At 39.8% G+C, this 27146-nt stretch overlaps 1 protein-coding gene across 8 annotated transcripts in view; it reads right to left on the bottom strand.

Annotated features, from left to right (window-relative positions):
• Positions 1-27146, bottom strand: part of ptprk (protein tyrosine phosphatase receptor type K) — a 641623-nt gene that overhangs the window by 55967 nt on the left and 558510 nt on the right. For 2 of the 8 annotated variants that reach the window (XM_073057322.1, XM_073057324.1), the window contains exons 14-16: positions 24984-25119; positions 19146-19175; positions 16318-16478 (exon numbers count right to left, since the gene is read on the bottom strand). In XM_073057322.1, coding sequence (XP_072913423.1) covers positions 16318-16478; positions 19146-19175; positions 24984-25119 — 327 coding nt within the window. Of the gene's footprint in view, positions 1-8498; positions 8535-16317; positions 16479-19145; positions 19176-24983; positions 25123-27146 lie in introns of all 8 variants that reach the window. The other 6 variants (XM_073057320.1, XM_073057323.1, XM_073057325.1 and 3 more) reach the window with 4 other exon arrangements.

The raw sequence follows: 27146 nt of genomic DNA, 5'->3' as shown, positions 1-27146 counted from the left end.
CCAGCAGCCCATTCCATGCACTCACCACTCTCTACGTAAAAAACGTACCCCTGACATCTCCTCTGCACCTACTTCCAAGCACCTTAGACCTGTGTCCTCGCATGTTAGCCATTTCAGCCCTGGGAAAAAGCCTCTGACTATCCACACGGTCAATGCCTCTCATTATCTTGTACACCTCTCAACCTTCATCGCTCCACGGAGAAAAGGCCAAGTTCACTCAACCTATTTTCATAAGGCATGCTCCCCAATCCAGGCAACATCCTTGTAAATCTCCTCTGCACCCTTTCTATGTTTTCCACGTCCTTCCTGTAGTGAGGTGACCAGAACTGACCACAGTACTCCAAGTGGGGTCTGACCAGGGTCGTATATAGCTGCAAAACTACCTCTCGGCTCTTAAACTCAATCCCACGATTGATGAAGGCCAATGCACTGTATGCCTTCTTAACCACAGAGTCAACCTGCGCAGCTGCTTTGAGTATCCTATGGACTCGGACCCCAAGATCCCTCTGATCCTCCACACTGCCAAGAGTCTTACCATTAATAATATATTCTGCCATCCTATTTGACCTACCAAAATGAACCACCTCACACTTATCTGGGTTGAACTCCATCTGCCACTTCTCAGCTCAGTTTTGCATCCTATCAATGTCCCGTTGTAATCTCTGACAGCCCTCCACACTATCCACAACCACCTCCCAAGCTTTGTGTCATCAGCAAATTTAGTAAGCCATCCCTCCACTTCCTCATCCAGGTCATTTATAAATATCACAAAGAATAGGGGTCCCAGAACAGATCCCTGAGGCACACCACTGGTCACCGGCCTCCATGCAGAATATGACCTGTCCACAACCACTCTTTGCCTTCTGTGGGCAAACCAATTCTGGATCCATAAAGCAATGTCCCCTTGGATCCCATGCCTCCTTACTTTCTCAATAAGCCTTGCATGGGGTACCTTATCAAATGCCTTACTGAAATCCATATACACTACATCTACTGCTCTACCTTCATCAGTGTGTTTAGTCACATCCTCAAAATATTCAATCACGCTCGTAAGGCACGACCTGCCTTTGACAAAGCCATGCTGACCATTCCTAATCATATTATGCCTCTCCAAATGTGCATAAATCCTGCCTCTCAGGATGTTCTCCATCAACTTACCAGCCACTTAAGTAAGACTCACTGGCCTGTAATTTCCTTGGATTTCTCTACCCCCTTTCTTGAATAAGGGAACAACATCCACAACCCTTCAATCCTCCAGGATCTCTCCTGTCCTCACTGATGATGCAAAGATCATTGCCAGAGGCTCAGCGATCTCTTCCCTCGCGTCCCACAGTAGCCTGGGGTACCTCGGTCTCTGGTGACTTATCCAATTCAATGCTTTCCAAAAGCTCCAGCACATCCTCTTCCTTAATATCTACATTCTCAAGCTTTATAGCCCACTGCAAGTCATCCCTACAATCGCCAAGATTCTTTTCCGTAGTGAATACTGAAGCAAAGTATTCATTTGTTGTTTGGCACAAGTCGTCCTAGCATCGAGGTCATCTTCAAAAGACAATGCCTCAAAAAGGCTGCATCTATCATTAAGGATCACACCACCCAGGACATGCCCCCTTCTTATTATCGATAGAGAGGAGGTACAGAAGCCTGAAGACACAGTCTGAACGTTTTAGGAATAGCTTCTTCCCCTTTGCCAACAGATTGCCAAATGGACAATGAACCAACCCATGAGCACTACCTTATTACTTCTGCTCTCTTTTGCACTATTTATTTAATTTTTAATGTACATTTCTTACTGTAATTTATAGCATTTTTATGATTTGTACTGCACTGTTGTTACAAACAACAAATCTCATGGTATACGTCAGTGATATTAAACCTGACTCTGATTCTTAACTTTGATGATTCACTTGGATCTCCACCTCAGCAGTCAGATTTGCAACAAACATCCATCACAAGCCCACAGTTTCCACTGGTTACATCAATTATACTTCCTCCTACCCTGCTGCTCTGGGGTACATGGAGGCACATGATACAATAGGTTTAAGTCAGTATTAAAACCATAGAACACTACAGCACAGTACAGGCCCTTCAGCCCTCCATGTTGTGCCGACCCATATAATCCTTAAAAAAAAGTACTAAACCCACACTACCCCATAACTCTCTATTTTTCTTTCATCCATGTGCCTGTCCAAGAGGTTCTTAAATACCCCTAATGTTTTAGCCTCCTCCACCATCCCTGGCAGGTCATTCCAGGCACTCACAACCCTCTGTGTAAGAAACTTACCCTGATGTCTCCCCTAAACTTCCCTCCCTTAATTTTGTACATAGTGTTGTTTCCTTAAGAGAAAATCCTGCCTGACAGATGTGTTGTACTTTATTGAAGATGAACAACTGGGACAGACAAAGGAGAATCAGCAGATGTTGTGTATTTGGATTTTCAAAAGGCCTTTCACAACGTGCCACATGTGAGGCTGCTTAGCAACGTAAGAGCCCATGGTATTACAGGAAAGATACAAGCTTGGATAGAGCATTGAATGATTGGCAGGTGGCAAAGAGTGGGAATGAAGGAAGCGTTTTCTGAGTGACTGCCGGTGAATAGTGGTTTTCCACAGGGGTTGGTGTTGGGACTGCTTCATTTTGGCAAAGATTTGGATGATGGAATTGTTAGCTTTGTTGCAAAATTTGCAGATAATATGAAGACAGGCGGGGGCGGGTAGTGTTGAGGAAGCTGGGAGACTGCAGAAGGACTTCAAACAGATTAGGAGAATGGACAAAGAAGTGGCAGATGGAATACAGTGTCAGGAAATGTATGGTCATGCATTTTGGTAGACTATTTTCTAAATGGGGAGAAAATACAAAAATCCAAGGTGCAAAGGGATGGGAGTCCTCATCAAGTCAAGTCAAGTCACTTTTATTGTCATTACGACCATAACTGCTGGTACAGTACATAGTAAAAATGAGACGTTTTTCAGGACCATGGTGTTACATGACACAGTACAAAAACTAGACTGAACTACGTAAAAAAAAACAACACAGAGAAAGCTACACTAGACTACAGACCCACACAGGATTACATAAAGTGCACAAAACAGTGCAGGCATTACAATAAATAATAAACAGGACAATAGGGCAAGGTGTCAGTCCAGGCTTCAGGTATTGAGGAGTTTAATAGCTTGGGGGAAGAAACTGTTACATAGTCTGGTTGTGAGAGCCCAAATGCTACGGTGCCTTTTCCCAGATGGCAGGAGGAAGAAGAGTTTGTGTGAGGGGTGCATGGGGTCCTTCATAATGCTGTTTGCTTTGTGGATGCAGCGTGTAGTGTAAATGTCCATGATGGTGGGAAGAGAGACCCCGATGATCTCATGCAGGATTGCCTAAAGGTTAATTTGCAGGTTGAGTCTGCGATGAGGAAGGAAAATGCAATGTTAGCATTCATTTCAAGAGGACGAGAATACAAAAACAAAGATGTAATGCTGAGGCTTTATAAAGCACTGGTGAGGCCTCCCTTGGAGTATTGTGAGCAGTTTTGGGCTCCTTTATCTAAGAACGGATGTGCTTACATTGGAGAGGTTCAAAGGAGGTTTATGGAAATGATTCTGGGATAGAAAGGCTTATCATATGAGGAGAGTTTGATGGCTCTGGCCCTGTACTCGCTGGAATTTAGAAGAATGTGGGGTGACCTCTGAAATCTTTTGGATGTTGAAAGGCCCAGAAGGAGTAGATGTGAAGATGATGTTTCCTTTGGTGGAGAAGCCTAAGACCAGAGGGCATAACCTCAGAACAGAGGGACGCCCATTTAGAATGGAGATGATGAGGAATTTCTTTAGATAGAGGGTGGTGAATCTGTGGAATTCATTGCCACAGGCGCCTGTGGAGCCCAGGTGTTTTTGAGTATTTAAGGAAGAGGCTGATAAGATTCTTGCTAAATCAGGAACTGAAAGGTTATGCCAAGAAGGCAGGAGAATGGGATTGAGAGGGATATGGATCAGCCATGATAAAATGATGCAGCAGATTCGATGGGCTGAATGGCCTACTTCCACTCCAATGTCTTATGGTCTTAAGCTTTTCTTCCCAGAGAGGCGAGGACATACACTGATGTTGTGAATATTCTGGCTGCTCCAGATTCTGCGGCCAAACTTCTAAAAATTGATGCACTAAATGTGAGAGAATTTCAGGCCAAGATGTGTGAACTACAATCAGAAATACAAACAGATTCGCAGTACTCGAGTCAAGGCACATTTTGATTGTTCTCAGGAAGTTGTGGGAAACATTAAAAAGTAATTTAGCAACTAGTGTAGTCAATTCAGTAATGTTTGGAAAAAGAAAGCACAAGAGATGATTCAGATAATAATTTCACAGTTTTGTCATAAACACACAGGTTATGGACAATTTGCTTCATAAAATGCGCATTGCTGCACCCTGTGGGATCTTCTTGATGATAAATTAGCCTAATATTTTGTCCCCACAGAGAATAGATTCTTTTGATTCTAACTGAAAGCAGCAGTCAGATGCAAACGAACAAACACATTTTTAAAACAAAAAAACAAGATGAAAAATTGATAAAGGTATAACGCTGACAAAAGAAATCCAGTTATAATTAACAACCACACACTGAATCTAAAAATATATTACTTTAAAAAACTTTAGATAAAACATTCATATGGGTATGATACCTGGTAACTTGGCAATCAGATTTAAATCTCAGATGATAATTGCCTGTTGAATTACATGCTGAGCTATCCAGAGATGCCAACAAGTTTGTATTCAGATAGAAATGATTATAAAATAGTCAATTTCAAGTATGATCATTCAATTAGCGTGCCATATTTATCCGCGTACTTCTTTAAAGACATCACTTTTCTGAATGTTACAAGTACCATCGCTGGATGCTGGAAAATTTATTTCTCCAATGTAGCCTTCTCAAAAGTCATGTGTCATGTAGACCGTAAGACAAAGGGGCAGAACTAGGCCATTCAGGCCATTGCATGCACTCAGCCATTGGAACATGACTGATGTACTTACCTCCTCAACACCATTCTCCTGTCTTCTGCACATAACCTGACGCCCTTACTAATCAAGAACATATCAACCTCCACTTTAAATATACCCGATAACTTGGGCTCCAGAGCCATCGGTAGCAATAATTCCACAGACCCACAACCCTCTGGATGAAGAAATACCTCTTCACCTCTATTCTAAAGGGACATTTTCTATTCTTAAGTTGTTTCCTCTGGTCCGAGGCTCTCCCACGATTTCGAACATCCTTTCCAACTCCAGTCTATCTAGGCCTTTCAATATTTGGTAAGTTTCAACGAGATTTCCCTCCTCATTATTCTAACTCCAGTGAGTACAAGCTCAGAGCCATGCACTGGGATTCCCATGACTCTTTACACTTCCGATTTCTAAATTTGTCCGCCATTTAGAAAATTATCTACACCTATATTCCTTCTACCAAAGTTCATGACCATACACTTCCCGACACTGAAAGGGCCTTTGGATCCCGATACCAAATCTGGACCACAGGGCACTGATTAATACTGGAGGGATAAGATCCAACTTGGCCAGTAATGTTTTAGAAATAATCAGTTTCTCGAATATTTTGGTAGTTTTCTACAGCAAAAAGGGAGACTATCCAGAAACAATACACAATGGATAAGCTATAACTGTGGCAGAAATTGATGTGCTCTGCCATTTCAACATGACTGATCCATTTTTCCCTCTCATTAATTTTGGCCGCCATTCCTTTTTCCTTATCATCATCATCATCTGACCAACGATGAGCTTAGATTCAACATACTCTTGGCCTTTTATCTTGTGAAGTGGTATGGTTGTGACTACATCTCTGACCCACCACCAAGACTATCCCGTCTTTGCAGCATCACAAAACTCTCACTGCATCAATCTCCTAAGGTACTAAATAGATCAGCTTTAGCTAGCTTTCGTATCCAAACCATCACTCTTGTATTGTTCTCCTCCTCAACATGCTTTGCTCTACTGTGTATAAACTTAACGCCAAGCAGATTATTGCAGGTCACATTTTACTTTGTATCCAGCCTTGCTCATCAATCATCTCGCTGACCAATCGCAGCACCCATTTCAGTGACGTCCAGAATTCAAATGTCTCATTGTTCTTGAGTAGCTCTATAGCTATACTGCCTCTCCTGCCCAAACCAGCCCCATATCCTCTGGTATTCTATATCCTTCCAAGACAGCTGCATCCCACCACATCAGGTTTTTTTGTACACTCCCACGTTTAATTGCTGCACCATTGGTCAAGTTACTTCAGCCGACAAGATCATGAGTTCTGAAATTTCTTTTCCACACCTCTTTGCTTCACTAGTCTTTATGGTTCTCTTTAAATCTTACCTCACAATTTAAGTTTGGGATGTTCCTCCTAATTTCTTCTTATGGCTTTGTTTTTAATAATACTCGTTCAAATAGCATGGGATGTTTCATTATGAAATGAGTCCTATACAAGTGTTACAGCCACAGCTGGAGGGCCTGTGGGCTAGCTACAACTTGCCTTGCACCGAGAATATCTTGGAATACTTCTGTACATTCTTCACGAAGAGTGACGTGACATCAGCTACAGCAGCAGTGAATGTGTCCTTGCTTGGCAGCTGTGTTAATCTCACCGCATCTATTTAAGGAGTGTTAGAGTGACCGAGGCTTCAATGACAGTTGGAATCTCACTAGACAGTTAACAGGCTGAAGAACTACCCAAGAGTGAAATTCAAATAGGTGCAGCTTATTTTGGAAAGTCTCCAAGTAATCAGTCCCATTTCACTGAAATGTATCAGCTGAGCATGAAGAACTCAGATGTGATTTTGAAGGCTTTATTTGTCGATGTGAACTCTGCATCGAAGACAATATTGGTTCAGCAAAACAAGTTCTAAGAATGTTGAAGAAAGGATGTTACCCTTCTGGATTCATACTCCAACCTGATGACAAAGGGGGAAGACAGTGCCGCAACATTCAGGAAACATAATTCCTTTGGAAAAATATTTTCTAAGAAGTGTTTAATGTTTTCTGGTTGTTAACAGAATGCCACATGCAGGCAGAGTTCATAAGAGATGAATAAAGTATCTATCTATCTATCTATCTAAACCTAAGAGATTTATTTTTATTTTCTGTGCTTGATGAGAAAAGAGGCACCTTGCCTTTCAACGGCAACATTTACTCTTCGGTGTAATGCACAGTCATGGGCTGTATAATTACCATGGGAATTTTAAACAAGCCCTTCAACCTCAAGGTCATGGATTCCCTTGTACAACTCACACAGTAAAGAGAAGAGGGGATGGTGGGGGGCGGGGCGTGAAGAAAGGCCAAACAGAAATGCAATCCATTGAAGTTCTGCCTTCAGAAAAAACTAACTGGAAGCTTTCCTTTATCTCAAGACACAGCCCTCTCTACTGAAGCTCAGATGCAAATACATCTGCAATGCCAATTCTAGGAGTCAAAGCATGCTCCATGTTTCGCACATTATTGAAGAACGTGCTGACTCAGAAAAGTGAACACAAGCATAGATACTATAGAACAAGGGTTCCCAGCCTATTTCATGCCATTAACAAAGGGGCTCATGGACCCCAGGTCGGGAACCCCTGTTATAGAGGTCAGGTAATGGAATCAGCAAAAGCTGAACTAGAATCCTCTAGTAATGTGGTATAAGCAACAAAGAAAGACTATAAAATGATAAAATGAAAGCCTTGCATCAAATAAAACCTAACAGGAGAACGCAATGGCAATATATCTGTTTGAATTCTTATTTCATGTTAATAGGAACAGCTCGCTCGCTGCTCCCGAGAAAAGGTCCTTGCATTTGAGTGATCTCTCTCTCCCTCAATGCTGTCAGCAGATGGTGCTGGAGCAAGGTTTAATTGACGTGGATTGCAGATTTGGACTCTAATTCAGGTTTATGATGTGCTAATTCTAGTTCTGGTCACTCTTTTTTGCTGCTACTTTTCAACATGAGTTGAACTGAAAAATGCCTTTTGGTTTTGTGTCTATATTCTGTTTTTTGCTTTTTCTGTTTCTGTTTGCGTGACGTTTGCATGCGGGGAGTTGGGGGGGGTGCGGTTTGATGTTTGACGTCTTCTTTGAATGGGCTGGTTCCATGGTTTTTCTTTGTTTCGTGACTGTCTGCGAATTTCACGGTTGTATACTGCATACACAGTTTGATAATAAATGTACTTTGAACCTTTGAATTCCTTTTTGCATGTTAACGACCATATTAGATACCCATATTGTTCCAAAATGCAGCCTCTCAGCTTAATTTCTCTGGAACAAGATTCATTAATACTAACGAAGGAATAAGTGATTGATGTCTGCATTTATTCCTCCTCTCTCTCTCGACTACTGAAACTTAAATTACTACTGAAAAATACATCTCCTTGTTCACTCCATTAACCACACACTCATGAACAGTTTGTTGACAAAGCTACTGAGCATGCAAAACATACAAAGCCATGCAACAGTTGGATACAGGGCTTGGTCCTCACCTAACACCGCAGTCGGTACCAGTGGATCATTAGGCACTGTAGGAAAACATATCTCATGAAGCAAATATCTACATAAATTACTTTTGAAGTAAAAACAGCATTTAATTTCAGTTTGCAAAGACTGAAGGAGAAGCGTCAAAGGCACATTAGTCATTCACAATAACTGCAAAGTAAACAAGACTTAAAGCAATTTCATCTATAGGCCATATACTAATGCCTATATTCCAATAAAAATAAAGGAATGCAATAAAGAAGTACAGAATTCTACAGAGATGAAGACAGATGGCCAATTTTCTGGATGATTTAGAAACAAGACAGGTAGTCATTACCAGATGAATTAGTCAAGAAATTACTACAGCTGCAATATCATAATCAACTTACATTGTCATATTTGATTCTTTTAAATTGTTTGTTAGAATTGACAAGTCAAACTAATTTGGATTATTTTTCAAAAAAAAAGTCAACAAATCAGCAGTTAAATTTTACTTTGTGAAATTTCTCCCCATGGAGAAACTGATTTCTTAAAACATGTAATCTCTAAGAGATCAGATCTCACCACGATAAACCCATGGAATAAATTGTAACCATGACATCACCACATTGTTTTGAACTGATTAACCACATGACTATTACCTGTAATTACAATGCAAACATAACTTATCACATCTACTGAATACCAAGGAAAGGTCAACGTCTCAAAATAGACAATGATAGCCCAGCTATCCTTGCTCATGCTGGAGACTAAACCAATCCATACTTTTGACCACAGGGCAGAAAACATCTTCAGAAATGAAATATAGTGGCAGAGGCAAACAAACATACTGTGTGACAAGATCAAATAACTGAACGTTAAAATGGAGATACAGTATTCTATTCTTAAATCCATTTCAGAATATAGGGAAGATTGTATCGCACTGACAAAATACTTATTTGAAGAAAACAGCAGCATACAGAACTATCATTCGAAATTGTTCACTAATAACATAAATATAAAATGAAACTTCAAACCTGTTCTCGATTACTTAGTGGAGAATAAGTGACAAAATCTCTGTGTATTAAGAGCTACGATCACAGAAGATTCAGCACGTTTCCTGTTTCTTCTGTTGTTTCATACATTGAAATAAAAAGATCAGCTAATAAAAATAATACTCCAATTATGGATGGAATATTTTTATTTGAAATAGCTCTAAAATAATATTTTATAATTGCAATTTTAGAATTTTGATTTTTAGCATCAAATTTAGTCATTTTCCCCCCAGTCCTGATGAAGGGTTGCTGTCAGAAACCTTTCCATAGATGCTGCCTGCCCGCTGAGTTCCTCCAGCATTTTGCGTGCGTTGCTTGGACTTCCAGCATCTGCAGATTTTCTTGTGATCAAATTTACTCTACCACTTCATTCAATTTCCTTCCCTTTTCAACAAAGTAACACACAGGAGCAGGTCTTGGCCTGAAATGTTGACTACCTATTCATTTCCATAGACGCTGCATGCCCTGCTGAGTTCCTCCAGCATTTTGTGTGTGTTGCTCAAATACTTTCACCAATTTGTAATGAAGTACCGTACTACAATGGTGACTCAGGTTTTGCAATGGATTGGATTTCCAGGAAGTTGATGACAGGAAGATTGTAATAGTTTTGTCGTAAGTGAGACAAAAACGGATAAAGGCTTGAGGTAGGGTGAGTATGAATGTTGTTGCAGATATAAGCAAGTAGTTTGTTGATGGAAAGATAAGGACTTTGAAGTTCAACCTTTGACCTGACAGAAAATGGAACTGGATTATTGTCACATGTAGCCAAAAGTTTGTCTTAAGACAATAGAAATGCAGAATAAAGTGTAACAGCTACAGAGACAGTGCATTGAGGGTAAACAAGAAAGTGCATGAACATAATGAGGTAGAATATGAGGTTAAGAGTCCAACTTATTGTACAAGGAGCTGTTTAATATTCTTGTAAAAGTGTGGCGAAGCTCCGTTTGGGCTTGATGGTAAGTGCCTTCAGGATTGTCTCTCTGATAGAAGATACAATGTCTGGAATGGGTGGAGTCTTTGATTATGATGTGAGGTATAGACAGAGGCCCCCGAGGGGAGGCTGGTGACTTGTGTCCAGCGTTCTGCAGTTTCTTGCGGTCACGTGAAGAACAGATGCCATTCCAAGTCATTAACATGACACATTGATAAAAACTGGTGACGTTTGACAGGGATATGCTAAATTTCTTTAGGCCCCTGATGAAATAAGGGCGCTGGTGAGCTTTCCTGGCCATGGCATTGAAGTGCTTGGACCAGTTCACACCCAAGAACTTAAAGCTCTGAGCTTGATGAGAACAGGAGTGCGTGCACCATCCCACTTTAAGTCAATTGCCAGCTCTTTTGTTTTGCTGTCGTTGAGGGAAAGGCTGTCATGACATCATGTTACTAAGCTCCCTATCTCCTTCTTGTTGTATCTTTATCTGAGATATGGACCACTATGATGGCATCATCTGCAAACTTGTAGAGGGAGCTTGAGCAGAATCTGGCCATGGAGTCATGAGCATACAGGGAGCAGAGTAGAGGGCTGAGGATGCAATCTTCTGGAGCACTAGTGTTTAGAATTAATGTGGCAGAGATGATGCCATCTATTGTTAGTGAATGTGGTCTGCTGGGCAGAAAGTTAAGGAATTACAGAGGGAGTCATTAATTCCCAGGGTATGGGGTTCTGCAATGAGTTGGCTTGAAATTACAGTGAAGGCAGAGTTGTAGTCAATAAAATGGTCGGACCAGATATGATGGCTTCGATTTTTTGTCATATTTTCCCACCCTCTCATTATACGTATTAATAAATAGCAGAGTAGAATCACTGAGGTGAGGATGAGGGAAGAAGCTAGTGATCAGGACAGTAGAGAAGTACAGAAATTTTTGAACTCAGAATGTTCTTTTGCATGAAAATGCAATGAGCAACAGGACTTACGCCAAGGTGTCTGAGATCACATAGTTAACAAGGCATCTGGGCTGAAGCAGTTTAAATTTGGGTTTTTACCAATTCAGTGGTCATTAGCAAATTGTAAAGTTATGTCTATAATGCTCCATCAAAGCTGGAAGCTCTCAAGCAACACACACAAAATGCTGGTGGAACGCAGCAGGCCAGGCAGCATCTATAGGAAGAAGTACAGTCAACATTTCGGGCCAAGACCCTTTGTCAGGACTAACTGAAAGAAAAGGTAGTAAGAGATTTGAAAGTGGGAGGGGGAGGGGGAAATCCGAAATGATAGGAGAAGACAGGAGGGGGAGGGATAAAGCTAAGAGCTGGAAAGGTGATTGGCAAAAGGGATACACAGCTGGAGAAGGGGAAGGATCTACACCTACACTCTGTCCGCCAGAGAAAGCAGGATCTCCCAGTGGCCACACATTTTAATTCCACATCCCATTCTGATATGTCTATCCAAGGCCTCCTCTACTGTCAAGATGAAGCCACACTCAGGTTGGAGGAACAACACCTTATATACCGGCTGGGTAGCCTCCAACCTGATGGCATGAACATTGACTTCACTAACTTCCATTAATGCCCCTCCTACCCTTCTTACCTCATTCCTTATTTATTTATTCCCCCATTTTTTCTCTTGCTCTGCTCCTCTCACAATCACTCCTTGCCTGTTTCTCCATCTCCCTCTGGTGCTCCTCTCCCCCTTTCTTTCCCCCTAGTCCTCCCCATCCCATGATCCTTTCCCTTCTACACAGTTGTGTACTTTTGCCAATCACCTTTCCAGCTCTTAGCTTTATCCCTCCCCCTCCTGTCTTCTCCTATCATTTCGGATTTCCCCCTCCCCCTCCCACTTTCAAATCTCTTACTACCTTTTCTTTCAGTTAGTCCTGACAAAGGGTCTTGGCCCGAAACGTTGACTGTACTTCTTCCTATAGATGCTGCCTGGCCTGCTGCGTTCCACCAGCATTTTGTGTGTGTTGTTTGAATTTCCAGCATCTGCAGATTTCCTCGTGTTTGAGCTCTCAGACAGTGATTTTTAATTTGGGGCAGTGAGACATTGTTAAATTGCTATACATGGCAGTGAGTTGACATGAAGTGTCTCAGCATGCATAAAACAGTGTAGGATGCTTTGACCCTCCAAAACTGGGCATTACAGCAACATAAATTTAAGTCCCAGATTAACGCAGTTGATCCAACTGGTCAAATCTGTATAAAAATGGCATTTGTTTGTTCAAACTTCTGAACAGTGTGGTCTGCAGGGACTATGCTGTTGTCCTTGTGCATAAGTAAATAGAGTGTGGCTGAGGAACAAGTGTGAGATTTCAAAGTCCAGTTAATTGGCAACGACACACCCATAGAAGTTTAAAGTGCCTATCTGCAATACAACTAGAAATCTGGTCTGCAGTATCAAGTCAGAATCCATCTTGTCACCGTGAAGTGGGTAAGCGTTTTGTTTTTAAGAACCTTAAGCAACTTTCTTCATTTGGGATCGGTTTACTCTCTCAACCAATGTCATACTCGAAGGTACATGCCATATCTAGATATGCATGATTCCAGGATCTTGCAATGGACACAGTATTTCTCAGCCAGGTTATCTTGGTCTGAGGTTTCAGTAATGGCATTAAACAATCAGCGGATGCTGAGACTGATAACTGGTACCATTGCAATGCCCTAGTATCACCCATATCTAGATAAGGCATACACATTGAAGCACGTGATCACGAATAGCTCTATGAATGGGAGGACATGGATCTTACAACTCAATTCACCAAGAGGCCAGCCATACTGAAGAAGCCTCCACACCATTTGAGACAAAGCAGTCTGCTTGATTGGCTATATGTCAAAACTGACAGTACTTTGCTTCCTTGTGAAGTGCATCAAAAGTCACCAACAATGATGACTTAGATGTGGCTTTCCATTTCTTCATTCTCAATGAGCTAAAACACTTAACTTCTTGTGCAGCTCCCAGCCAATCCTCATTGAAGATCACTATCTGCAAGTACCCAACACCACAAGTATCGAGTTGTTGCTGGTCACACAAAATTGCATTTCTGGTTTTACTCAAAGTGGATGTTAGCAAAACAGGGTTTGTTTTTAAAGTGCAGTTATAGCAAATATTAACACTTGCATTGAGAATGGCTTCAAACAAAAATTCAGCTTACATAAATGTCATATTTTTTACACTTGCATCAGCTAACAGAAATATTTTAGTAGATCAATTATATCAATTATAAGTTATATCCACTTATATTTTAGTAGAAACAGTTTGTGTACTGTGCCTTAATTTTCAGATGATTCATTGAACTAGAGGCTCATTCTGCCTGTTCAGGTGGATGAAAAAGTTTCTTTTTTGAAAAAAGTGTGTTGTTTTAGGGATTACATACTCATTCTTAGCCAATACTAGTAAAGAAACAGACAATGAGCTCATTAATTGTAAGGGCATGTCGTGTGTAAACTGGGGCGGCAAAATAACATGGTGTTCAGCGCCTTGCTTCACAGCCTTCAGCTGTAGGATTGGGGTTCAATTCCCAACGGGGAATGTTCATGTTCTCCCTGTGATGATCTGGGTTCCTCTCTCACTGTAAAGAATACTAGTTAGGGCAATCAAGTTGTGGACATGGTATATTGCTGCTGGAAGCATTGTAATACTTGTGGGCTGCCCACAACACTCCTCAGATGGTGGTGGCCATTGAATCAAAACAACATGTGTTTCGATATTTCAATGTACACGTGACAAGTAAAGCTAAGCTTCAATCTTTAAACAGGATGTTGATTTGCCTTCAAAGAGCGTGAATGCAACTCAAAAAACATTCATTGATGGTTTAGTCCTTTGTGATGTAAAATGCAAATTGTTTCTTAAATTCAATCAATGGGATATACATTTTAAATCATCTTTTTAGTCGATACGTTTCTCATAAAGGTCCATCTAAAGAAAATAAGTGTTCATTCAGTTTTTTAACATAAGTAGTGGTTCAGGTTACTGAAATCCAGAGTTAGAGTAAGCAGCAGGGTCTTGTTCAGCTGGCTCTCTCAGTTGCCTGTGTAGTATTTCCTTTACTCAGAGATACAGTGTGGAATAGGCTCTCTGGCCCTTTGAGCTGTGCTGCCAGAAACTCCTAATTCAACACCAGCCAAATCACGGGACAATTTACAATGACCAATTAACCTACTAACCGGTACGTCTTTGGACTGTGGTAGGAAGCGGGAGAATCCAGAGAAAAAAACTTCATTCCACAGGGAGGACATCCAAACACCTTACAGAGGATGCCTGGATTAAACACCTGATGCCCTGAACTCTTATAACGCCACACTAACCACTACGTTACTGTGGCAGAGCGAGATGACATGAAAGGTGGTGTCACGGGGGAAGGGCCAGGCAGAGCACTGGGAACTTGGAAGTGTAGGGTTGATTCTCTAGGTTGGCACGGTGTTTGGGGGGGGGGGGGGTGGGGGGTGAAACGCTGGACAGGAGCAAATCATAGGATTAAGTTATATCCCGTGAGAGCAAGTTTAGCAGTTACAATAGCTCAGGTCACAATAATGGCAGGGGAAGGAATACTCAGTTTAACTGCTTTTATTTCAATGCTCAAGGTCTAAAGGTAAAGTGAATAAACTCAGAGCATGCATTAGCTCTGGGGGCTGGGATATTATTACCATATCAGAAACATAGCTGAGAGAAAGGCCGGGCTCGGCAGCTCAGTACTCCAGGATATAGATGTCACAGGTGTGACAGATGTTTTTGCCTTTTTGATAAGGCAGAACATTATAGCAATACTTAGAGATGACACCCTTTCGGGGGGGGGTTGTCTAGTGAGGCCATATGGGTAGAATTTAGAAACCGGAGAGGGTTCTCTATTGGAGCAGTACTTTGGGACTCCATCCTCCTCCCTCAATGGTCACTGGGAACCTGAGGAGCAGGCATTAGAGAAATTGCTCATAGTTACGAGTATAACATTGTTGGCTGAAGTCCACAATCTTACTGTTGTTATTGGAATCGTGCTCATAATATTTATGTCATATGATGGGTACGCACTCAGTGTTTGCCAATTCTTCAGAAAGATCTCAATGGGCGGATTTGACTATAAGATATAGGAGTAGAATTAGGCCATTCAGCCCATCGACTGTTCTCCATTATTGGAACTAATTGGATACTCTCTGTAATCCTATTCTTTAATTAGACTACATTATACAGGTTTCCCCCGCAATCCGAAGGTAGAGCGCTCCTGTGAAACCATTTGTAAACCGAAATGTTGTAAAGCGAAGAAGCAATTACCATTAATTGATATGGGAAAAATTTTTGAGCATTCCCAGACCCAAAAAATAACCTACCAAATCAAAGCCAATAACACATAAAACCTAAAATAACACTAACATATAGTAAAAGCAGGAATGATATGATAAATTTACACCCTATATAAAGTAGAAATATTGTAGGTACGGTATAGTTTCACCTATCAAACTCGGGAAGACAGCGAGCCAAAATTGATTCGGAGAAATAAAAACCCGGCACGTACATGCATACGCATGCGCAAACAAGGCTTCACGGTCATTGTAGTCTTTCTTGAGGTAAACACACATATAAAGCGGGCTTCTTTTTATTGTAAAAGCAAAAATCCTCTCTGGTTAGCAAAAACAGGTACTAATGTACGTCTTTTGTAACAGCGAGTTGTCGTAAAGCGAACGTTCGAAAAGCAGGGGCCACCTGTATCTCAAAGATTCATAATGTTTAGCAAGCTGCATTCCTCAAACAGATCTTAGTATCCATCTCTGCAATCTTTTAAAAAGAGAAAATACACGTGTCATCTGTTGCTTTGTATGTCTTAACAGATCCCCAATTTTATAAATACTGAACAATGTAATACTTACATCTTGGACTGAAGTTGTGCGAATCCATAAAGGTGATGGAAAGAGGCTCATCAGCATGAAGTGTGCTTTGGTCGGCATAACTCCTGTCCATGGCATTCACCATATGAGTCATCTCCTGCCGAGCATTTCCTACTGCATCTTTGCGCTTCTTTGCAAGTTTACTGCAATCAGCAAAAGGCATGTCATCAAGCTGTTCAAGTCTTAAGCTTGGTTTTAGTACAGCAAATAAACATAAAGTTCCTTTAACTTGTGTGGAAACAGTTTCCTATCTTTTACAGCGTGCTTGGTAAGCCAAGTAGATAATGTCAGAAAAATTCTTTTTGGTACTACGTTATAATATCAGATCCTAATCACTACCGATAAAGCAAACACCTACAAAATAACATTTTTAAACTTATTACTGGTGAATAGATCAAATAACAGCTCAAATAACATCATAACAAATCCATTAGTCTAGGAAAACACATTTAAAAAACTAATGAAGCTAGGAACAGGAGTGCATTCTGCCTGTCCTATCATTCGATCACATCTTTGTTTATCTCTTCCTCAACAGTCTGCATTTATTCCATTTTTAAAAAATAAACTCAATTTTTTTCAGTTTTGATTGGAATGCAGGAAAAAGCATCTTGAACAAATTAAATAACAGAATTCAGTTGTAATAATCTAGCTTGCGTTGTGCTTCTGGGGAGGTTTTAACACAATGTCATTCTAATTTTACTTTGACTGTTGAAGATCTTTAACTGCGGAGAGTTGAAAAAGCAGTAATACCTCATCTGTTTGTACTTCAACTTTCAAATTCCTTCCAATGTATTAAAAGGATTTGCAAAGGCAAGTTTTAATAAATAATTTAAAACTAAGTTTAATGCTATATATATTTTTTATGGACTACCATTGATCCATCTTTACCTTAATGTACAAAAAATGCTGACTATGATTTCTTCAGATACAGTCAATTTACAGCACTGGTTTTGATTTTACTTTGATTTTTAATAGGAATCAGCAGTTGGAAGTTTTACTTTGATTCCAGATGATGCTTGTCTGTGCCAATCACTGATCTGACTAATGGAGCACAATATTTGATTACAGAATGATAGATGTGCATTTATAAACTAGTTAACTGATTTTGATATGACGAGTCTGCGTGTTAATATAAATTGATAAAATTATTTCAGACAATGATGTGGCCCTATATGAATTATTCCGCAATTGCGAATGCAACATACTAGTGCATTGTGCTGTATTTCCTCAAATCTTTAGAAATCACTTAATTGTTTTTCTAAGAATCTGCCACTAATCCACAAACCTGCGTGCTTTAAGTATAGTACTGAAAAATGCTGTAAACTGGATGTACTCAATAAAAAAAATCACTCATGGTCAATCCAGATACATTGCTAGGAATAAATATAAATTGAAGTTCCTGAATCTTTATTCAATATTTTCTGCTCTTCACATTTAGCATGCACTAGAACAACAGTTGTCAAGGGTAAAAGGCCAAATTTATAAGCTTTGACAAAAATTCCAAAAGATAATTCAGTATTATACTGAACGTGCCAACGTTTTCAATGACAATTTCTATCCAGTAATTTAATTCACTGCTCAAACTTCTGACAGTCTCTCTGTTGGATTCCAGAGAACATGTGGCATCTTTCAAGCGCACTGCTACATTTTCAGCCAAGCACTTTCTATGCATCCTCTCCCATGATAAAAGAAAAGCAATTTAGTATTTATTCAGGATTGAATAAGCTGCAGCCAGTTCTCATTATTTATCAAAACAAAACTTGTTTCAATGGAAAAACTGAAGCACATATACAAGCCAGTGGTGCAAGCATTCCAAGGGTGAGGGATGGGATGAAAATCACTTGATGTAATGACACTGTGAAACTAATCATGCTTTGCTGAATTCAACCAATTAATATTTCATTTTGCAAATAATCGTAACTAAGTGCATCTTTATTTTTGGCTTCTTACCTCGGGTCACCTTTTGAAAAGTTTTATTTAGGATAGCAGCCCTGAACCCCAATTTTTTTTTAATCTTTAAATTTTAGGTATTGAGAAGGGATAGCATCTCCATAGATCTTTGGCCACTTTGAATAACCAGGTTTACGAGTCAAATTGTCTCTCTAATTAATCTGAAAACTGCCTCTAATACTCAAGGACATTAAAGTGCAGCTTTTTCCAAAATAAGCACTGCAATGGGGGTACATATTGTAACTAAAGAGCAAGTCATAACAGTCCTTAGAGACCTTGTTGACTCCTTCAGTGTGCAAAGGCAGCTGAGGTACTGAGACACAAGAGGCTTTTTTTTTGGAATTCTGTGTGCATAAAAAATGCTGATTACAGTTATATTGACTAAATTTATTTAAGTGTTTGTTCCAGTACAGAGAATTAAATCTGACAAATATCAGATGCTTTGGATAATAAATTAATAAAATAAAATTTAAGCTGAGCTTCAAGGTTGATTTAATAGTCTCTATTCACATCAGCACAAATTTATTACTAAACTAAGAACATGAAAAACAGAAGAACTGGGCCAGTTAGCTCTTCGTGTCTGCTCTGCTGCTCAATAATATCATGGCTGATCTTCTATCTTAGTGCCACTTCCCTGAACTATCCCATATCCTTTGATTCCCTGATATTTCCAGTTGAATTTATTAAAGTGTTCTGCCATGTTCGATTTTAAGTTAAAACTAAAAAAAAATCAATGTAAAAAGGGGTCTTTGTATTTTGGGGTTTTTGAATTTAAAACAGGATTATGTCAAAACTTATCATTTGCACCCAATACCGCCCTTTACCTTCACAATAATAACTTGCTTCTATTGTCTACTTACAGGTAATAAGAATAAGAATAGTAGCTCCTCCTGGTAAGCAAATCAGACAGTGAAGAAAGAATTATTGGTGAATAAAGTGTGGAATCAGTTATAATCAACAAAGCAAATGCTAGCTGGATTTAGATACTGATTACCTTCTGTTAGCATTTTACTGCAAACTCTTCATGCAAAAATTAATCTTACATTCCATGCAATCATGTGCTAGCAAATAAAATAGAAATAATGCGTACGGAATGACAGTGAACAATTATGCTCCAGATGCGGTTCATTGAACAAAATAAGTGAATAATTAAAGTTGATTGCACATTTCTTCCACGCACTGTACCATAAGTTAGAATTACTAATTTTCTTCAATATGTATTTGAAGAGATTAACTTCCATCTATTCAGGTTTTTTGTATGGAAATATTAGATCAATAATTAACATTTCAGCTACTCAAACAAAACAAAGTTATGTTAACCACATCCATTACTGTACATCTATAGATTACAGATGATCAAGCCAGATATAAGGGCAATAGTAATGATCTGGTGATTTAACTTGAATCACTCATTAGCCTTTTTTATGATCTTGATTCAAATGACATTGTGTAAATGAACAACTATTCTTGTCCTTAATTAGCCGCTAACAGTATTGATGAATTTAAATACTATTTTCATTACAATAAATGAAAAATGTACACATGCCAATTGGCCCCTTTGAAATTTAATAACTATCTGTATTTTCTATTGGGTTTACCTATAGCCTTAACCAACTTACTCATTCAGGGAATAAAATCTCAGTTTAGTTTTCCTGCCAAGATACCTTGTTATAACGTGAACTAAGAACACTGATTAAAGTTATCTGTTGGTCTATAAACACTTGTAGTATATCAATATTTTCTGAGTGAATTAAATACAATCGGAAGGACTGTGTGCATGTGCTCTTACATACTCAAATTTAGCACAAGTGGTTCGAGGAAATAGACAGAGTCAATTGTTGATCATAGTGAGAAGGTAAGTGAGAACAAAGACGTAAGTTGACAAGGGTCTTTTTGGAACCTCATTTCATGAGGAAGTTGAAGAGTGAATAAAGTAAGAGAATGTGGCAGATATCGTCTGCATAGATTTCTAAAACAAGATATCCTGCCTTCTGATCGCGGATGGAATCGCTCTGTTGATGGAAAAGGAGCCTGAGTGGCCAATCAGTTTCCAGAGGGCAGGCCTCTGCATTTGAGCTCTTTCGATGCTGCTGACGGTGCTACCGAGGTTCTGTGTTACGAATTTGGACTGTGGACTTTTTCCAGTCTTACGGTTTTGATATTCTGTGTTTTCAGCCATTCTTTCACATCGCTCTTCTGTGCGGGTGGGAGGGGTAGGGGGATTTGGAGGCCAATGCTCCTGCTGCATTTCATGTGAGGGGAGGGGGATTTGGAGCTGATATTCCTGTTGTGTTCTGAGCGGGGGGGGGTGGGGGTTTGATGATGGTGTTGCAGTTTTGTTAGCTTTTGGACGGGGGAAGTGGACTTGATGAGTTTCGTGCAGGGGGAGGGGTGCTGGGAGGGGAAGGTTGATGATCAAATCGCTGTTCTTTTTCTGTGCAGGGAGGTGGGTTTGCTGTTTCTCTCTGAAATAACTTTCATGGTTTTTCTTCGTTTCATGGCTATCTGGAGAAGAAGAATCTCAGAGTTGTATACTGCACAAATGCTTTGATAACAAATGAACCTTTGAAGATGTTGATAAAGATAAAACATTGAAAATATTGAAGCATATATTTGTAAAGATAATATGGTCACATGGCAAGAGAAATTTCCAATTCCTTTTGGAATAAAGATTGTGACTTTTTTGTTGATATCACAATATTAATCAGAGCTCCTATTGAAATAATCACAGGAAGAGAGAATTATACCAAACCACAAAATCTTCACCAAGAGGCCGGAGAATGCATGAGATGCATTACAAGCACCTTGCAATCTACCTAAAAATGAAAATTTGACCTTTCATCAGTCCTTTGCACATCAACAGAATTGGACACATTCTTAACAGAGTTCACATTACCTGCAGGTTACTGCAGTTTCAGATTTGAAGAATATCTTCACAAGTCATCAGATTATTTGTGGACAACAGTCAGAAAATAGACAGAACTACCAATGCTGGAGTAACAAGGGTAGGTTAATATGCAAGATGAAATATAGAAAAGGGAATGTGCTACTTAGATTCCCAGTTGTTGCAGGCACTGTGGAATGCAACATGAATAGCAACACAAATAATCACCCTACATGCAGGGTAAAGTTTACACTGGACAATAATTGACACAAACAGTACACCAAAATCCATTGATTAGGTCAGCTGACAGACTGGATCAGACTCAGAACATAACTGATGCCAAATGATTTCAGTCCCTCCACACTAACGGGAACAAGTGACAATTCAATCCCACTCTGGAGCAGTCTGTAACTAAGATCCATCAACCTCAATGGATTTTTTTTTACACACAGGAAGTATTTGCGGTCTGGAATGAACTACCGGAAGTAGTCACGGAAACAGCATCGATTGCAGTGTGCAGAATGGAGTTGGGAAAGTATCTAGAAGTAAAGAATTTGCAGTGGAACTGGACCAGCTCAATTCCTCTCCGCCAGAACCAGCAAAGACTTAAAGGACAGAACAACTTCTGTCTGTGGCGTAGCTGTTCTGTGATTCTGATTTTGGAACACAACATAACTTTTTGGTATCCATCTGAGACAGCCATGAGTGGCATTCACACTGCTGCCCAGGAAGAACTGGAACAGTGCTGGTTGCTTGCCCGCAAGCAATAACCAACAAATTATGGAACTTGTCACAGCGTAGCCTGTCTTGCAATACTTTGATGATTAAAAGGAGCTGAAAATATAGGCAGACATCTCCTAAAAGGACCCTGAAGCAACAATCTCGCAAGACAGTCAGTTGACAGCATGCACAAGCAGCTCTGATAGAAATGTCAAGCACAAACTGGAAGGCTTCTTGCTTCGACCTTTGGACCAGAGGCATTTCACCTCTACAGCTGTGGGAGAAGCATGAATGTGCACATTAATCATAAGCCATTCAAGGTCATCCCTGGTGAGACCCTCCAGAGAGAATCAAAGAGTTGGCAGGAAATACTTAAGAGGATACAAGTACAGAACAAAGGTTTGGTATGGTCCAGGCAAAGATGTGTGGAGCTGGAATGCTAAGCAGGGCTTTCTCAAAGACACCAGGGAGATAACTTTAATTTGTTACACCCCAAAACAGGTGAGATATTCTATTAAATGTTTAGAGACATTTCACATAAATTACAGCTTCTTAGGACATCCAGTGTAAACGACATCAAGAGAAATGGCCTTTGTGCGCTGCTCAGGAATAATAGGACATATGGAAACTAATTTAACAAACAATATAAAAAGGTCAATGTTTCAGACTTTCCTTTCTCCACCAAAGAAATTTTCACTAACTATTATGCATTATGAACGTTTGCTGTTCCAAACAGCAATAAGAATTTTAGAACAAATTGTCCTAAAGCTTCTCATTGCTCCTGGGCCATTCGGAGAACCTAATATGAAAGAAGACGTGTGCCAAGAGCAGCATAATGGGCAGATCAGGCAGCAAAGTGGCCACCTGCCAGCGGGAATACTCAAACCAATGTTGCAAAATGCCATTTTTTGGGGAGAAGACTGATGTTTTAGGAGGAACCTGTTCCTAAAATGAACAGGGGCAACAAAGTTGATGGCCATGATAACAAAACTAAGAGATGAATGAATGCCTGTACGTTTAAGATTGCATGGTTAGTGTATCAAAGTTTGAGATCAGTGCTTTTTTGGACAACACTGGAATCAAGGGTAATGACAATTGGGAGGAGTGGAGGCCAGAGATTAGATCATCCTTTGAGAGAGCCCGTGGTCTGCGCCTGCTCCTGATTCTTAGTTTTTGTATAATTGTAAAAGTGCTTACCTTTCTGGTAACGGAAAAATCCCTGGGAAGTTTTGCTTACAGCTGGTGTTTGAAAGAAAGCATGTCACTCTGAGTGACAAGCAGAGCTTGAATGTCCCACCGGAAACTATTATCGAGCACATCTGCAGGCCTTGGCACACCAAGCCACCAACAATTAAGCAGATTGCAGTTTTTGAATTTTCTTATATTTACAAACTACTTGATGTTAATTAACAATGGAATTTTGGTGTGCATTTCTCCAAATCACACTTCACACAAGGACTCTGGTGTTTGACTATGGTCCAACACCTTAGCCTTCAAACCTGCTCTATCAGGATACATTAAAACAAATTCTAAAAAATTCAACCTGCTTAATAAGACATGTTGTTACGGAGGCATGGTATACAGCAAATACCAATTTCATCAGTAACCTGTCTTCAGATCTGAACGTGGATTGTAGTTTAAAATGCATCCAGAACAAAGGGGTGCTTGAAGCTGCAGACTGGTGGATTGCAAACAAAGAAACAATTCAGTTGGCCTCAGAGCCCTTCGTATGCATGAAATCGGCCCAGAGTCAGCGGGGATTAACATCCATTTTGGGTGTCTGGAGTGAAGGTGGGGGTGTTTGAAAATTATATGCAATTCAAAGGAAGCGCTGTGGATACACTGTTTGTCCTGCTGTTACTTTTGATCTTAGGCATATAAAAATGTCATGTAATATTGGGTCAGATAGGCCTTCTCTTCCAAGAATGTCTCAAGTATGATGGCTACTCTATACCACCAGTTTCAGTGTCGCCCAGTGACTTTGCTCACACTTACAACAACGTTATCTTCCTATTTTCCTACCCAGCTATAATATTAAAACAGTTCTAAGTCCTTTTCATGACCTGCTGTGCTTCTATTTTCAAGTCTACTTCAATTCCATTTCTCCCGGTTATTATCATATCGCTCAGTACTTTGTAATCCGCTCCATTTAACAATAACATTTGCCCAAACCAGTCCTTTCTCCTTTAACTGTAGCTATACTCTGCTTGTACTCATTCTCTTCCTGCTGTCTAATATTACATACATTACTCTTCCACTATCCTTCTAATAGGGCCTCTTCTTTCACAGACATTATCCACTGATGAGTCAATTCTTACCCCTAACTGTTCAACCTTTGTTATTTAATTTCAGAACAAATCACAAAGTTATTACTTGGTTTATCTGGAACTCTGCATTACCACAGTGACTACACTTGAAAAGTACCTCAGTACATTTTAGTAAGCTTTGGGACATCATGAAAGAACAAGGATATAAACGAGCGTCACTTGATAGTTTTGCTTCACTTTCAGATTTTGTGGAAGTGTCTAGAATTTTCCAACTAAGCACCCTTGATGGGTAATTGTACCTATAGTAAAGGCATATTAGAAATTCAACTGCAATGAATAGTGGGAAAGTCACACATCATGTATCCACACACACACCGAGACGCACACACACGCAGTCACGTATCTCCAGGCAGGGCATCACTCCAGCGGTATGAAATCAAGCCCTTGTGGGGTGCAAAGCAAGCCAAGCCCAAGTGTGAAATGGGGTGAAATGTAAGTTGGGACCAGAAGTTTTACCAAATGCATTTCTTTTATGATTTAGATCTCAAGAACTGGCCGAGAGGACATCTCTGGTCACTTGTCAATTGAGCCTTACTCAGATCCTTCTAAAATAAGTAGTTAGGCAACATTAGCTCATTTGTCCTTACTGTTTGTGTTAAATTGTGAATTTGCAATGCCAAATAGTTCAAAATTTTATAAAACAAGCTTTTTCAAAGTGCACAAATACCCTTACGATTATTTTTAATGCCTTATAATCGCCTGATAGTTATTGAGTTATGAGTCAACCAACAGTTGCCGACATTTGAAAAATTCTAGCAATTTTGTACCTTCTCTTAACGATCATTACCACAACGAGGAGGAGCAGGATGAAAACTAGAATTCCAGCACTGATTCCAGCTATTTTCACCACCCGATCACTTTGCTTGCCGGGATCAGGGACCACCTCAGGTTCTTCAGTTGTGGCTGCTAAATTAAGAAGAAGAACTTGCATGAAAGCATGTAATTATTGCTGGCAAGGAAATTATATTTCATGCCACTTTGTAAATACACTTCAAAAATCCAGGTACAATTCACAAAACAGTTTATCCCATAACATGTGATGATTTCACCATGTTGAATTCTAGATTTAGTGTAAGACAGGTGAAGAACAGAATCAGAATCTGATTCTGATTTAGCGCCAGACAGGTGAAGAACACAAGTAGCAAAAATATAAACATTGTTAAAAATAATGCAATTGCCAAAAAATAAAGGTCATATCATATTGAAGATAATTTACATAGCTCACTTTCAGACTTGGGAATAATTTGTTGAAGCTGGTGTCACAGTTAGAGAGGGCTGTAAAGAAAGCTTTGGGCACACTGACTTTCATAAATCAATGTATTAAGTACAGGAGATAAGATGTATGTTGAAGTTGCGCAAAATGTTGGTGAGGTCCAGTTTAGAGTATTGTGTGCAGTTTCGGTCACCTACCTACAGGAAAGATGTAAATGAAGTTGAAAGAGTATAGAGAAAATTTGCAGGGATGTTACTGGGGTGGAAGAACCTGAGTTATAAGGGAAGACTGAATAGGTTAGGAGTGTATTCCTTGGAAAGTAGAAGACTGAGAGGAGATTTGATAGGGACGTACAAAATTACGAGGGATATAGATAGGGTAAGTGCAAGCAGGTTTTTTCCACTGAAGTTGATTGGGTGGGACCACAACCAGAAGTCAATGGTTAAGGGTGAAAGGTGAAAAGATTAAGGGGAACATGAGGGGAAACATCTTCACTCAGAGGGTGGTGAGAGTGTGGAATCAGCTGCCAGCACAAGTGGTGCATGCAAGCTCGATTCTAAAGTTGAAGGGAGCAGACAACTTAAATGGTCTAGCACAGACTAGATGGGCTGAAGAGCTTGGTTCTGTGCTGTAACTTTCTGTGACTCTAATAAGACAATGACATGTCATATTTATAAAGACGGGTATCAAATACATTTTGCTCATCACCTGGATGAAGTTTTATTCCAAGCCTAAGATATTGATGCAATTGACCAATCATCTGTGTTCTCAAGCATTTTCTATTTTATTCAGAATAATTATTGGACTGCACTTCAATTACACCGTTGTCAAAATGAACTATCATGTCACTATTACGTGCAGATTTGTTTTAAAAAAGGGTGGAGATACATCTCTACCAAAGGAGGTGCAAGATGCTCCCTCCCTCCGCTAACCTGTCGGTCAGCCTTGGGCAAGGTGTAGCACCTGCTTAGCCCCCCCACCCCCGATCAGGGCTACGTGACGCCACGGGTGCAGGTGGTCATATCAGCAGCTGGTGGATATCACGAGTCCTAGTTATGAAATGACTTATGCCAGGCAGACAATCTCTGAAAAGTATAGATAATGGCTGGGATAACCTGTCTTGTAAAGGCACTGCCCAGAAGAAGGCAATTGCAAACCACTTCTTTAGAAAAATTTGTCAAGAACAATCATGGTCATGGATAGACCATGACTGGCCACATCATACGACATGGCACATGATGATGTTGATGGTGGTGATGACCTTGTGGGACTGATACATTTCATCCTGTAACATTCAGTCTATTAGAGACACACCTGAGTGAAAGATGTGGTCTTATTTCAAACACTCTTTGCTTTACCAATAGTATTAACAATAACATTCATTTAAAATTGAAGTAACCTGTGCTCATTAATCACCTCTATCACTCGTTAGTATTTAATGAATCAGGAAAATGTTGCTATTTAATCATTACCACAGAGTACACAATGAAACAAAGGGTATACAGAATTAGAAAGGAAATGTAATTTACTGTGTACAAGAAAATGTAATTGAAAGCTACATTTAATTAATATTAAATTTAATTGGGCATTATGCTTACAATAATTCAATATCATTTTTTGTGCAGCATAGTATTAATTACTCTGACATTTACAGAGAAATTGTTATTGCTGTCATAGAAAAGTTGTCAAATCAATTTGTTCACATTCAATTTAAAAC

The sequence above is a fragment of the Hemitrygon akajei genome, chromosome 9, assembly GCF_048418815.1.
Source record: "Hemitrygon akajei chromosome 9, sHemAka1.3, whole genome shotgun sequence".
In the NCBI taxonomy this organism is placed as follows: Eukaryota; Metazoa; Chordata; class Chondrichthyes; order Myliobatiformes; family Dasyatidae; genus Hemitrygon; species Hemitrygon akajei.
The sequence above is the reverse complement of the archived record's forward strand: the minus strand, read 5'-3'. Positions and strand labels throughout refer to the sequence as shown.